Source organism: Triturus cristatus, chromosome 4_1 (genome assembly GCF_964204655.1).
Source record: "Triturus cristatus chromosome 4_1, aTriCri1.1, whole genome shotgun sequence".
Taxonomy (NCBI): domain Eukaryota; kingdom Metazoa; phylum Chordata; class Amphibia; order Caudata; family Salamandridae; genus Triturus; species Triturus cristatus.
The window spans coordinates 1,126,160,448-1,126,174,763 of NC_140585.1; the positions used below are offsets into that span (position 1 = coordinate 1,126,160,448).

The window sequence follows — 14,316 nt, forward strand, 5'->3', positions numbered from 1 at the left end:
TCCGCGCCCCTCCCCGACAGCCACGTCCCGCGCCAGGGTGCACGAGGGCCCAACATCAACCACGAGCGAACCGGAAGCTACGACGGTGCGCGAGGACCCCACCCATACGCGCGTGCAACGCCCCAAATGAAGCGGCTCGGACTGCCCCAGCCCCCAGGGTGAGGAAGCGACCCCCGAGCTCGAAACCCCATCAAACGCACCAGAGGCGGCGGCGGCGCCAACGGACCAGATCCCCCCGATCCGCGCCCATATGGAGGGGAACGGGATGGAACGGCTGGTGAGTGTGACCTCCGGCGGACGTGCCCGCACTGCGGCTCCGTGGGGAATTGGTCGATGGGACGTGCCGGTGGGGGGGTGGGGGGGCTGCTCGATACCGCCGTTTGTAACCGCACGCAACCCAAACCCCAAAGAACCATGCGGAGGGCCTACTCTGCCACGATTACCCTGGGTTACTGTTCCACCGGAGCGGGCAACGAACCTCGGCCAGACGCGTGATTCCCTTGCCAGAGTCGACCGCCACGCTAGGTGCGCTACACCCGTTCCCACAGCAAGATGGCCGCGTGGGATGGGATGATGGGTGGTTAGTGGAGGGGCGGCCGGCCAGAGTTTTGGCGCGAAGGTGCGGCTAAGTCCTTAATTCGCCACCCCAGACACCCGGACAAGCGACACGGAAACCGCACGTGGCCGAACCGACCCACTCGCAACCTGCCGCCCTAACCTTATTCTGGACCGCCCCATAGCCTGCCACACCGGAATCGCACCACGCAAGATGCCCATAACCCCGCCGCATCGCCCCTCGGAGACGCGGGACCCCGCTTGCGCCCCCCACACCCATGGCCATCCGGGCCACAGGGCCCCGTTCACCTGGTCATGCCCAGGGACAGGGCCGGGGTGGGAGGGGGTTAGCAAGACTCACCGCAGTATGTTGGTATTTCGAAGACCACGACGACGCTGGAGGGCCCCGGTCGTAATCGCGTGGTGCGGACGGCAGGCAAAACGCGTGGCCAGGTAGGAGCGGCGCAGGAAGCAGAGGAGGATCTGGGGGGGGGGAGAGGCACCTAAAAAGGAGGTCTAGCCTCGCCCACCCTATTGGCCCGCCTCCCAAAGCCAAGCCCATTGGGGGGGCCTCCCCTCCCCGAGGCGCGGCCTCGCTAGCAAGGCGGAGCGGGGGGGGGGGGGGAGGCTCCGACGGGCGGCCACTAGAAGGCTGCCCTGCTGATGTCCTTCTGTGTGGGACGCGGGCAGCGGCATTTCACTCTGGGAGCTGCTTTATATAGTGCCTCACGGCTTTCGACGCTAGTCACGCTCCGACATTTGGAGAGTGATTAGCGACTTAAGGTTTTCAGGATTTGTGTACGAAGTGCTTGGAGCACCCGAGCTCAAGTCCCCCTACATGTTTGTGTAAAATTATTTGAAAGAGCGTCACACAGAGGGTCAAAAGGTACTGAACTAGCTGTGCATTGCATTCCACCCTCGCACACACCTCTAAACGTGCATGAACCACCTGAGATGTTACTCCACGCCCAACACATGTGAAACATAGCGCCTCGCAGGTTTACCCGAGAAAGGTGAGGGGTTCGCCCGTCTCCTTGTTCCACGCCGAGGGGCAGCTCATGGTCACTGGTTCCCCGTCTCCTGACCATGAACCTGCAGATCCCCTGCTCTAGAACCCGTGCTCTGGAATCCACACTTCGGCTTTCCACTCTGGAGTAGGCACTCTGTGTCCAAGTGCTGGAACCCAGCCTCCGTGTCTCTGCCCTGCAGCATGCACCCTGTATCTAGGCGCTGGAACCCACACTCCGGATTTCCGCCCTGCAGCACGCACCCAGTATCTAGGCGCTAGAGATGCTTGTGGGGAGGAGGACATGCTTGCAGTGGTGTGAGAGGGCCCCAGCGTTTACTTCCCCCAAAAGTGCGAGAGGCGTCGAAGGCAGGAATGACAAACTGATCCAAAGGGGGCGGCTCGAGGAGCTGGGTGCGTTTACTTACAGGAAGATTCAGTTCCGAACATGGCTGTCCCCCAGATGCTGGTATGCGAAGGAGGGTGAGTGAGGAGAAACAAGTCTGCTACGCAGCAGGGGTTGTGGAGCCAGGACCCTGCAAAGACCGACTGTTGTGCACCAGGACTCAGCGAGGGCCGGAGCGGAGGGCAGCCATTCAATTGGGAATGCCTTTGTCACAAAATGTAGACAGCGGCAAGCTGGATGTGCAAATCCCTCCCCGTGTAGAAGAAGCAATGGCGCTGGGGCACTGGTGTAAAATAAATAAACTGAGCGCGGTGTCCCTAAAGTGGGCGTCGCGCTCAGATGCAAACACACTCTCACTCACACAATCTCACACGCATACACACCAGCAATATAAACGTACTTTCACAACGAAAGAGGCACTAAAATGCCCACATACAATCCATAGAAAGAACGTTGCGCACCCAGGTGCATACTCTACAATTCGGCCGTCGCACGTCAAACTGCACAGGAAGTACACTGCCCGAGGCACACAAACCATGGTCGTACATAAACAAGCGCTCGCCATGACGTATACTTTTCTCTTTTTCTGCCGTCCCACTTGGACGGCCTCACCTGCTTTCCTTCTGAAGTTAAATGTTTCTTATCTTTATGGGGCCATGTGTTTGGCCCCATAAAGATAAGAAACCTTTTACCAAATGGCACCAATTAGAGTGGTGTACAAAAGCTCGGATGCAGGTAGCAATAAATGAATAAATTAAACAAGCGACAAGCGTGGGGGAGCGTGGCACTGCCCCATACCCGTGGTGCGTGCGTACGTGCACGCGCAGTCTTCTCTTTTTGGAAGCACTGCACTCGTGCTTATGGCGCGCCCCTGCGCGCTCCAACAAGCTGGATGCCGCCACAAGCACGAGTGTGTGCTTCCAAAAAGAGCAGAGCAACGGCTAAAGGTCCTCCTATGCAAGGGACACCTCTTGAGACAAGCTCATAGACAGAGGGCTCAAAAAGGAAAAGCAGAAAACAGCTGGCCTAGCTGTACCAAACTAAGGGAAAAAACAGCTGATCAGCTGCACAAAAAGTCCGGGATGAGGACTATAAACTATGGAATTCATGGGAACCCAGACATAAGGCACTGGATAGCCGAGTCAGCATGACTGTCAAACAGAACGACCCCCATCAAAGGGGAGATCCCCGAGAAGCTCCTGAACATTTTCAGGGAAACTGCCATCACGCAGACAGGCATGGCGATGCAGAACAACCGACCTGGCCATAGCCCGACCCATGGAATCAGTGGTGTCTATGGTCGACCGGATGAAAAACTGAGCCATGTGGCAGCCATCACAAAGCAGCCGGCCCAGGTCAGCATGAGGGCCCTCCGGCAAGGATGGAAGGAGGTGCTTGACTGAGTCCCAAAGGGCAAAAGTAGCCCGAGCAAACACACAAGACGTGTTCAGGGACCGAAGTCCCGAGCTGGTGGACACAAAGACATGGCGGCCACAGGACTCCAATCATCTAGACTCCCTAGTGGGAGGAAGCAACGGAGGAGGAGAAGAAGAGTGCTGCCTGGACTACCAGTCCTTGAGCCCTAGGATGGAGGGACAAACAGGCAGGGTTATCTGGAGTCGGGCAATGGCAATGCGCAATAGCACAATCCACAGGTTCCCCCGCTGAGGGTTTCGCACTAGTACCCAGAAGGATGTTAAGTAATGACCCGCCAAAAGGCAGTAAGGGCTCCACGTCCACGGCGCCCTGGTGGAGAAGATCCAACAAGGATCAGAAGGCAGAGAGACTGAAGGTGGATGCATCTCCAAGATATCAACAGCACTGCGAACCGCCCTCGCAAACGCCGTACTGGCCTCCGTGGCCGACCTAGGCAGCGACAGCAAGTCATCTGTAGGGGACAGTTGCAGGCTAATCCGTCCACCAAACGACAGTGCAGAATGAAGAGCCGGCCAGTGCCCCATGGGCACCTGCTCAGAGGAGCAGCTAAACAACCCTGGGGTGGTGAACCCTCTGGGGCCTCATCCTCTAACAGAGGAACAGCCGGGGATGGCACCGGAAGAGGACTCATCCACCCAGCATCGGAGGCGGCATCGACTCGACCTCCACCGGGGTGGAAAAAAGCAGGGATGAATGGCATCGACTCGGAGTCGAGCTCTGCGCTGTAGCCGCATCAGACGTCGATGCAGGGAGCCCCACAGGGCTGTGCGGAGACGTTGCAGGAGGGCCTAACATCTGGCTGGGATGCCCCTCTGGGCCGACAACCAGAGTCAGGGAACTCAATCGGCGCCGAGGGCGAACACGCTGGTGAATCCCCGACCCGAGTCCCTACCCCCTCTGTGGGGCTCGAAGACACGCCAGGGAGAGGGGGCAACCCAAATATGGCCTGAAAAGCCCTAGAATAGGCTTCCATTAGGGTCTGAGTCGCCCCAGCACCAGGGAATGGTGGGTAGGTGGGGGTCGACACCTGTGGGCCCATGACAGGCCCAACGTCACGGTTATGGGAGGCCAACGACCTCCGTGACTTCCTCCTGTGCTTACCTGTGTCAGGTGAGCGACGTCCACGGGAACGACTTCGGGGCTAGTCTCGACCAGAAGCCCCAGCATGAGAAGATGGGCACTGCTTGGACCCCTCCGCTGGAGTTGGAGACTGGCGCTGCGAGTACTTTGTACGGGACAACCGGGCAGACAGCAACTTCATACGACGTTCCAGCAGAGACTTCGGCTTCAGCTGCTGGCAGGCGTCACACTCCATGGAGTCGTGGTGCTCTCCCAAGCACCACATACAGATCTCATGTGGATCTGTCGCCAACATCTGCCGCATACAGGTCCCACCCGATTTGAAGCCCCTAGGCATCGCACACTGTTCCCGGACGCTAAAAAGGTCGAGAGGGCCTTAAAACAACAAACAGGCCAGAGGAACTGCTTCTCCTGGATCCGCGTTGGGACGCGGAAAAGAAGGAAACTGACGTCAGCGCGCTGGGAGAGACTTATAGGGCTCCATTGACGTCACGTCATATCCGTGGACAACGTCAGGACGGAGCCGGTCGACGACGCCTCCCGGCACGCAGAGGTACTACTGGGGAAAAGTTTTCCGGATCCAGTCTGACGGCTGGAGATATTCTAAGTTAAGGAATCCGCAGCTAGATGTCTCTATCAGATATATGCCAAATTCAAGGAAAACCCAGGACTCAAGACTCTACGTCTGAGGTTTTCAATCTGTGGGGCGTGACCCACAGAGAGGCCGTGGAGTCCTGGAAAAGGGGGTTGCGCATTTCCAGGCCTCCCATCTGCCTGGAATTTAAACACGTGCTATTCTTTTTAAATACCTGGACGCTTCATTCCAGTCATTAAAATGCTTCAGCTGAAGGTAATAGAGTTTCCTGTTATATGAAAGGAAGAGGCTGGGCAGACAGATGAAACAATCCTTCGTGCCAGGGTGCCTACTTGCCTGAATGAAATGCAAATGAGCGTTTTGAGATAATCTGCAAATGTAAATGGTGTTTGGGAGCGGTTCTGGCTTTAATTGCTTTGTGATGGCCAAGATTTTTTTTTTTGCGGTAGTAAGAAGAGTTAACAACTGGGTTGTGGAGTGCATGTTTTTAATCGCTTGATGCATTACTTATGCTCTAGTATTACTAAAATCTACATTTTGAAAGCTCCATTATATCCTACAACTATTTGCACAGTTTGTAGCAGTCTACATTACAATGTGTGTAATGCAAGAATAAATTAATGACTTACACTTTCTCAGTGCTTTCTGTCACAGGCTCTGACCTCGTAGCACTAAAAATCCACAAGCCACTATTTCCCACTGCACCAACCAAATTTAATTATGTGGCTCTCTGGTTACACACAGACCTCTACATGCATTAACTAATAGAGGTTTCCGAATGTACTTCAGTGCATTTGCCACCGAGTAACAACTTTTAAAAATGTATCTTTCATTTAAGCTACCCTTTATTTTATATGTAGCTACCTGATGGTGAAAGACCTAAAAAAAACTAGCAAAATATTTTGGGGCTGATTTATGAGAGGTTTGAGTCGCCGGAGCATCATTTTTTTTAAGCTCCGGCTGCACAAGCGTCGCAATCGTATCTACGAGGCAACGCAAAGTCACCCTGTGTGGCCTCATACATATGGAGTAAGACAAAGCAGCGCAAGTCGCTGCCTTGCCTTAGTCTGTCAAGTAGGAGTTCCATGGGCATTGCGGTGGGTGTTCCCACGCAACACCCATCGATTTTGACACTGCCCCAGATTTACAAAACCTTGTAAACCTGGGGCAGCACCAACACCTTACGCATCCCCACAGCAGGTGTAATGAGGAGAAATGTCTTCATGTCTCCTCGAATTTTTTCCTCTTTCCATGTGTGCTGCATTCTGCAGCTCACAAAGAAAGGAAACCCACTCTTCGGGCACCTTCCTGCACAAAAATAATCCTGCCTACATTAGCTCTATGCAGCAATTTGAGCACCAACGCAGTGGGAAAGGACAGGAATGCACCATATTTCATAAATAAGGTGCATTCCTCCCCTTTCACATTGGCATGGGCAGCGGAGCACAGCAAGAACACTCGCGTCGCTGCCCTAGGTCAATTCCTCATAAATGAGGCCTTTTGTTTTTAGCCTCACCTTTGACCACGCCCCCACGCTCACTGATCTTTCGTTTGATAAACACTGTTTAATATTATTTTCCCACTGTAAAAATGATTTGCTATGGGAATTGGGGGCTTTTATAGTTGTCAATGATGAAGAGTACCAAGTTCTAGAAATTTTTGTCAGGAGGGGGTCCTTACACCTAAAAGATTTTAACAGGGGGGGTCCTCGGCATCAAAACGTTTGAAGAGCTCTGCTCTACGCAGACATGTGGCTTGTGAAATTTACAAGAAAATAGAAGGTAATCTTAACAAGGTACACTTTAAACCCCAAAATTCAAATTTCCTTCAAAAGGACACCAACACATTTGCTGCATATTATATGGTTTATTAAAGAATCCATCATTAAGCATTTCAAGCCGATTTCATAAATAAACATCTTCACACAAAGTCGTTCAAAATATACGTTTTCTGAACATTTTTAAGCATACTCACGCTGGGCAACTAACACGCTGCCACAGTTTCCCCGTTTTTCTTTTTTTAGTCGACACTAACTGTAGCTCACTTTAACTGTAATAATTCCCGCTAGGTTTTATATTGAGGACCTTTGTGTGCCACCGTTTCCTCTTGCCTCAGATTACAATTCCACAATATTTACTTTTATTAGTATTTTCCTTGCTCCCAATACTTCAGCTGTGCTCTGTTTTCTGTTCGTTTCAAAATGTGTCTTGTTTTAAAAAGTGACAGGGACAGTCGTGGACATATTCGGTGGTGTGACATAAAATGATGCCCACCCGCCTGCAGAATGTGAAGAAAGCCCAGAGTCTTCCATTTCTCGCAGATATTAACTGGCCCTGTGCAGACTGTGGGCCCTCTGAAGGAATCTGGGGTCCCCTGAAATTTTGTGGACCCTCTCGTCCGCAGAGGTCTGTGTTACGCCCTGGACATATTTATAATAAGAATACAAGTTTTATATAGTGCTTACTGCCTGTGGACTTTCCCAGTTAACATTGAAACTCAACAGATGTCATGGTCAAGAAGGAATCTCCAGTCGTCCTTCATTCAGCACGTTTTCCAAGCTCTATCACTTAACCTTTTCTAGATCTTTTCAAAAGGTACTACCTAATCTTGGAGAACACCTTTGACAATACACCAATGTGATCTGTCCTCGTTTCAGACAACACAATACCACCCCTCCCTCGAAATAAAACTATATCCCCCCTCCGTCCACCCCTGGTAAAACCTTTTAAACTTTAAATTATGTTCCACCTGGGAAGCACAGACCTTGAACAAAGATCTTCACTTAAAGAAATGCAAGTGGTTAAGTAAAAATTGTCTCTCACATTGGTGCAATTAGGAACACCAAAGTTAAAACGTAAGTAGTAGCATACTCGAATAAACATGAGTGTATAAATGTTGTAGCAAAGTTTAAGCACCAAGACAACAACTGAAACATAACTGCATTAGATTTCTTTGTTTTAAATAAGAAGTCAATATCTCACAAAGTCATTCAAACTTGATGCTTTTCTAATCTTTCTCCCACATATCATCCGTATCCAGCTCATGGTATACCAGGATTGTGGTTTGTCAGTGTTGCCCACAGATTTGTCAAAAGCATGAAACACACGCTGCAGTCCTGAAACCATTAGATGTAATCCTGGAAATTGCCTTAATATTGCCCCCCTGTTGTACTGAGTGAGTAAAGGAAACAAGTGATTCTAACACTCTCCAGGAGGGCTTGAGTCCCCACCGCTATCCTCCCCCAAAATGTTAGTCTTTTCAGTTACGATTCGGCAACTCATTTCTAAGGGGTGCAGACTGTGATGTGGTGGTCTACCCTCCCCAGGCCAAGTGTCTAGCAGCGCTATCTATACACACGCTGCCCTTTCGGCAGATTTCAGGACGGATTCTTTGAGTGCAACGCTTTACCGCTCAGCTGGGCCCCTGGTGGTTTACATTATAATTTTAAGGATTATTGAGTTTACCGCTATTATTATTTTTGCTGTTGTGGTTGAAGTTTATTTATAAAACTTTGCTGCATTTAAGATAGATCAACGGTTTCTGGGTTGTTTGAATTTTGAACTTGACATCACAGGCTCTAATACAGCTTTATCTTTTACGTTCTGCTTTAGCAGAGTCTTTTTTTTAGGACTATTCTGCCGGCATCTTGTGAGGAGTGGGGACCAGTGAGTGTGGTGGTCTAAAATGGTTACATGTCAGACAGTAAGAGCCTACTTTGAAATGGCCTCAATGTGGCCATGTGCAGTGGTCACACTGGGAGCGCCCCAAAGACAAGGCACCTGTGGAGCGGAGACCTCTCTGACCACGGGGAACTATGGCTGCACGCTACCCATCAAAAGAAATGACACTGCTTACCGATGCTCACAATTATCTTTTTTTCCTGACACCCTTAAAAGTACTAATGACCTAGATATTGAGAATTTAGGAGAGGCTGTGCTCCCACACACCTGGGACTCGGGCCTTATTCTGACTCATGGTAACTAAGCAGCATTGTTGAACACTAGGTACTTTCCCCAAACATAGTGGGGAGATTCAAGGTCTTAACAGTGATAGGTGTTGAGATGTGGTGGTATTTAGTGAAATGTGGCTACAGGGCACATTTGGCCCTTACCCAGCTACTGCAAATCGGAAAGGTTATAGCATCTTATATCTAAATTACAAGGAGCACTTATGGGTCTGGCTGGCAGGGTTTTGAAATCTCACCTCTTTGTAAGATGTTACTACAGTATGCCAGGAATCAGATGATGTCCTGGTCTGCTGCCAGTTGCTCTCTAACATACCTCGGATAGTTGTCTATCATCTTCCCTCTGCTCATGCTTTTTTCTAGATAAACTTGTAGACCTGGTTGGCACTTTGACAATCTCTTTATCCAAGATCATCGTTGTTGGAAATAACAATTTTGTTTGAGGCCCCTCTTGACAAAACTAACTTAGGTGCTTGCAGACTATTCTCTTAACTCTTTCCAATAGGTGAGGGAACCTAACTGTTCTGCAGACCACACTTCTGATCAGATTTATGCACCCTAGAATTCAGTAACTGGCAATTCAATACTTTCAATGGCCTGGACAGACCCCAATTAGGTCCAATTTGAGAAGCTCTATCAAGATAGCTTCCTCCAATCAGCCCTCCCTACAGATTGGGAAAACAACACCAGTAAAAACAACACAAAGGTGGAGGGGGCTACTGCCCACTTTGAGTTCAAAAGTTCTTCTGTACCTCTTGCTGCGGACACAGTAACACTGACTCAAGTGTTCTGAGTGTCTGGCGATAACCTTGAGAAAGCAGTGCCATTTTTCTTTTACGGAGTTTTATATAGTGCAAACTTGACTCGAAGGTATTGGTTATCAGAGCGCTTTACATAGCACCAGTTGCGTTGCAGGAGGACACATTCATTTTTGTTAGGCACAGGGAGATTAAGTGATTTGCCCGGAATCACAGGATGTTCAGCGTCATTGCCGAGACTTGAACCCCATTCCCCAGATTCGAGGTTCACCGCCCTAGCCGTTTGGCCAACTCCTCTCCTGCAAAGCAGGTTTAGCAGATCCCTAGAATCGGCACCAAATGTTTTACATCAGCCTTGCAGGCTGAAAGTGTTGCCATCAAACATGTTAGGAGAAAATGGCACAATTCATACGCACGTGAATCCCGATTAACCTATTGGTCGTAACTTATGCCACATCAGCTATGCCTGTTCCTGACGAAAACAGTTTCTTACAGCAATCAGATCAGATGTGGATTCTTCGGGTAGTTTGGAACCTCACTGAGCACTTTTTTTTCAGAGAAAGCTCAGTCAATGTACATTATCAGAAGACAGCCCAGGCCCGCCTCCCTTCATGCGGCAGTAACTTTAGTTGGGTCTAAGGAGATGACCGACTGTCGTAATCCCAAGAGATATTCTGCCATCTGTGAGCATCTCAAGCATTGACACCTACCATCATCCAGGATTTGACCTGCATATTGATCTACTCCTTTTTGGGAGCAATAGATCCAGTTTAATGAAAGGAAATCACTGTTAAATCCTCCTAAAAAGACCTGATTAGTCTAATTAGACAACCATCTTTCTCCCTGCTATTCCTAAAATAGGAGAGAAAAAAAATCTGTCGCGATTGCTTTTGAACCATTTTATAGCGCCTTAGACTTAGCACAGGTGGGCTTATGTCATGGAATGGGCTAAAACTGCACTAGCGACAGCAGTGGATGACCTTATCTCGGGCCTCTTGGCAGGCTTAGTACTATCATATTAGATTGGTCTGTTGCCTTTAGTACAGCGGCTCATGATATTTTGATTCACATCTAGAAGGAGTTGGCCTGCACCCTGCAGTCTTTCTGTGGCGCTCTTCCTTCCTTTCTCGGGCTCCAGGCCTTCTATGGTCACTATATGGCTCTTCCCTATCCCTCATCCTCTTTAACGTTCATCTAGAACCACTGGCTAGTCTAGTTAGATTTTTCAGAGCAGATTCCTATTCTTATACCAATTAAACTCAGCTGATCTTGTGCTTCATTTGATCTCTGTCTGAGCTTATGCCATCCTATGTTCCTGCCTCTCTGCCATCCAAGTATGGATGAACGAAAATTAGCTGACACTTAATACAATGGAAGAAAAACAAAGGCTCTAATTCTTGCCCAAGGCAGCTTGTGGCAGGCAGCCTGTGAGCCAGCTCAGATTGGACCATCTCCATCCTCTGTGGCGAGGGTCAAAACTTTAGGATTTTACATTGACAAGGACTTTCAGCTGGATCATCAGGATAACTTTGAGACTCCCCTCAGCTTCTGTCAAATGAGTCTTCTGAAGTTGATGATTCTTACCACATCTTCGCAGTACTTTAGTTGTAGCAGCCAGTATTGTTTCACGGCTGCACTATACCAACATCTGCTATTTGGGTCAGTCAGTGGGATAAATGCAGAAGCTACTGGAGGTTTGATGGGAGTGAGGCTTGTGCTGGTCTGTGGCAATTCGATCATGCATCAGAAGTGCAACAGGGTCTGCACTGCCTCCCTTTGTCCTATCAAATACATTTTAAAGACCTAGCACTAGGTGCACCAGGCTTTCCGATACAGAGGGCCTTAGTATTTTCAGACCAGTCCCTAACGCTATATTCCATCATGCCATCTTCAATCAGAGGCCAAGATGCTTTTAAAGACTCCTCAAGTTAAGAAGGTGCATTTAGAGATGAGCCTTTTCGACTGTAACCCCTCAGCTTTTTAAACGACTATCATTCTCTCTTCTGAAAGCCATTACCTCTGGAGTGCTCTTAAGGGCTTTTTGTTCTGTTAAATCTAGCAGCTGGTTGTTTTTGTGAGCCGCCTCTTTCTCAGTTTCAGCACCAAAACGTGTCTGGGTGAATATGTGCTTTACAGGAATTCACACTCACTCTATTTCTCTGCAGCCAACCATGTATTATACAGTACAATTTATACACAGCAATATACTGGCTAAAACGCCATACATTTTATGGTCAGTTCTAAAAGAAAAACATGAAATATCCCAGTACTTCAGGATCTGGCCGTGAAACCAGGCTTATTATTCCGATGCATTAGCAAATTGTACATGTACCCATGATAAAGAAAATGAATGTTATTCCCTTAAGTCTGCTTGGGTTGAGGATCCTTCTGTTAATCTATTCTGAAATTAGCCCTCTGTGCACAGCCTGTCAGCCAGGGTCCCATGCAGTCAGTCCAGCACCATGAAACTACTTGAACTCAGTCGAGCAGTTCATCAACCTGCATTAAAATCCTCTCCGACACAGCACCCTCTTCTGGAAAAATAAACATGAAAGCAGAGTAGGTTGTGACTGTAGGATGATGGTGGCGCTCATCAATGGCCAACGACTTGTCCAGTGAGGTACATATTGGCAAAACCGGTTTAAAAACCAATACATGTTCTAACCGTACAAGACCAATAATTCACATTTATCTTTTTTTTATTTCATGAAATGTTAATGTACTCTTGCCGTGTGCCTTCTGTTGTACTATTTATCAGTCGCTGTTCATATAAGGCGAACCTAGGTGGGAAGCAAGAGAGCACTGTTTATGGAAGCAAGTACAGGAGTTGATTAAATACTGTGCACAATAACAGGGATGTTGAGGTGGTAACTGTTGTTGTGTGGATAATTTTCTCCCTAATACTGTTTGCACCTTTGTCAAGACAAAGCCCATAATAATATATTTGGAGGCATTTTTCACCCCATGGCCATTTCATTTGGATGCTGCTCAACTCTGTTATTAAGTTCAAACTAACAAACTGCAGAAAGGCAAGTGTGATAGTTATCTTTTATCTGGAGTGTTAGGCCTTAGCCATTAAACCTTTGGCAAAACTACTAATGAGATGGACAAGAGGAATTACTGTTAGACAAAATAGGTCAAGTGTTTGAACATCATTTAGTAATACTATTTTTCCCATCTTACTTCTTGGAAGACTATCAGTTTTTGGGATATTTATGTGTTTTCTGATGTGCAATGAGAGTCCCATTTTGGCTGAAGCTTTTCTCACACTGGTGACACTGATAAGGTCTGTATCCCAGGTGTGTCCTCTGGTGTCTGTTTAGAGCCCCCACTTGATTGAAGCTCTTCTCACATACAGCACAGTGAAATGGCCTCTCTCCTGTGTGTGTTCTCTTGTGCACAAAAAGAGTGTCCTTGCGTCTGAAGCTTTTGTTGCAATCGGTACACTGGTACGGCCTCGCTACCATATGTATTCTCTTGTGTCCAATAAGATCCTCCTCCTTACTGAACATTTTCTCGCATTCAGTACATGAATAGAGATTCACATTTGTCTGTATGTTTGGTAGACATGCAAAAAGGTTTGCATGGTCCATACTACTCCCATCACTATAGATCTCTGATCTCTGAACTTCAGGAATTCCAGGATGAAAAGCTAGATTTGTTGGATCACTGAAATCGCTTTCATATTGAGGGCTTTCTTCCATTTCTAGTTCCTGGTTCATTTCCGACCACAGGGAGCCCCCAGATTGCATTTCTTTCTCATAACTATCGACAATCTTCACTGTGGCGCTGGCTGGTAAAGCTTTGCGTGGTATTGCTTTTTTAGTAGTCCTTACAACACCTGCTTCATTATGTTTTGTTTTCTGAGATGCGTCACCTGTTGGAAGAATACATCTAAATTCAAGAGATTTCAAAACATACAAACAAGGCTAAAGACATGAATATTTCAGTTTCAATTATTTCAATGGGAGAAGGCTCCCATGGTGAGCAGACCATTACATGTTTTATTCTTAAAAAGAAAATCCCGCTCCGGAATTTTCTTTTTGAAAATAAAATAAGAAAACTGTTTGGTGCAAGGCTGAGTCATGCTGACACAGCCCTGCACCAAACTGCGACATTAATTGTCAGGAACTGCTGTCAGTGCAGCTCCTGCCAATGCACTATAAATGATTGCCTACTTGGTGGTCATTAAAAAATGTAGCAGACAGTCCCTCCGTCCTAGGGATGGAGCAATTTAGTCCATCCCCCTGACAGAACGACGTGCCATCCTCCATATAATAAATCAGGCCCTCGGTCTCCTCTTTGCTCTCATCATCATGTGGTCTTAAGGACAACTTTGATACACAATCGGCTGCAATTTTTCTTATTCCAGACACATATTTTACATTATGCGACAGGGTTCACTAAATTATGCAACAAGAAAAGGCAATTAATGTGGCACATTTTCTGATAGTATACTTCATTATTTATCATATTTACATAGCACCAGTTGCGTTACATGAGGACACATTCATT

At 48.0% G+C, this 14,316-nt stretch overlaps 1 protein-coding gene across 1 annotated transcript in view; it reads right to left on the minus strand.

Moving 5' to 3' along the window:
* Positions 1 to 6,930: 6,930 nt before the first annotated feature.
* LOC146856137 (uncharacterized) overlaps positions 6,931 to 14,316 on the minus strand; it is a 40,294-nt gene continuing 32,908 nt past the window's right edge. The window contains exon 7 of the mRNA XM_085654175.1: positions 6,931 to 13,678. Coding sequence (XP_085510301.1) covers positions 12,999 to 13,678 — 680 coding nt within the window. The 3' untranslated portion in view covers positions 6,931 to 12,998. The remainder of the gene's footprint in view (positions 13,679 to 14,316) is intronic.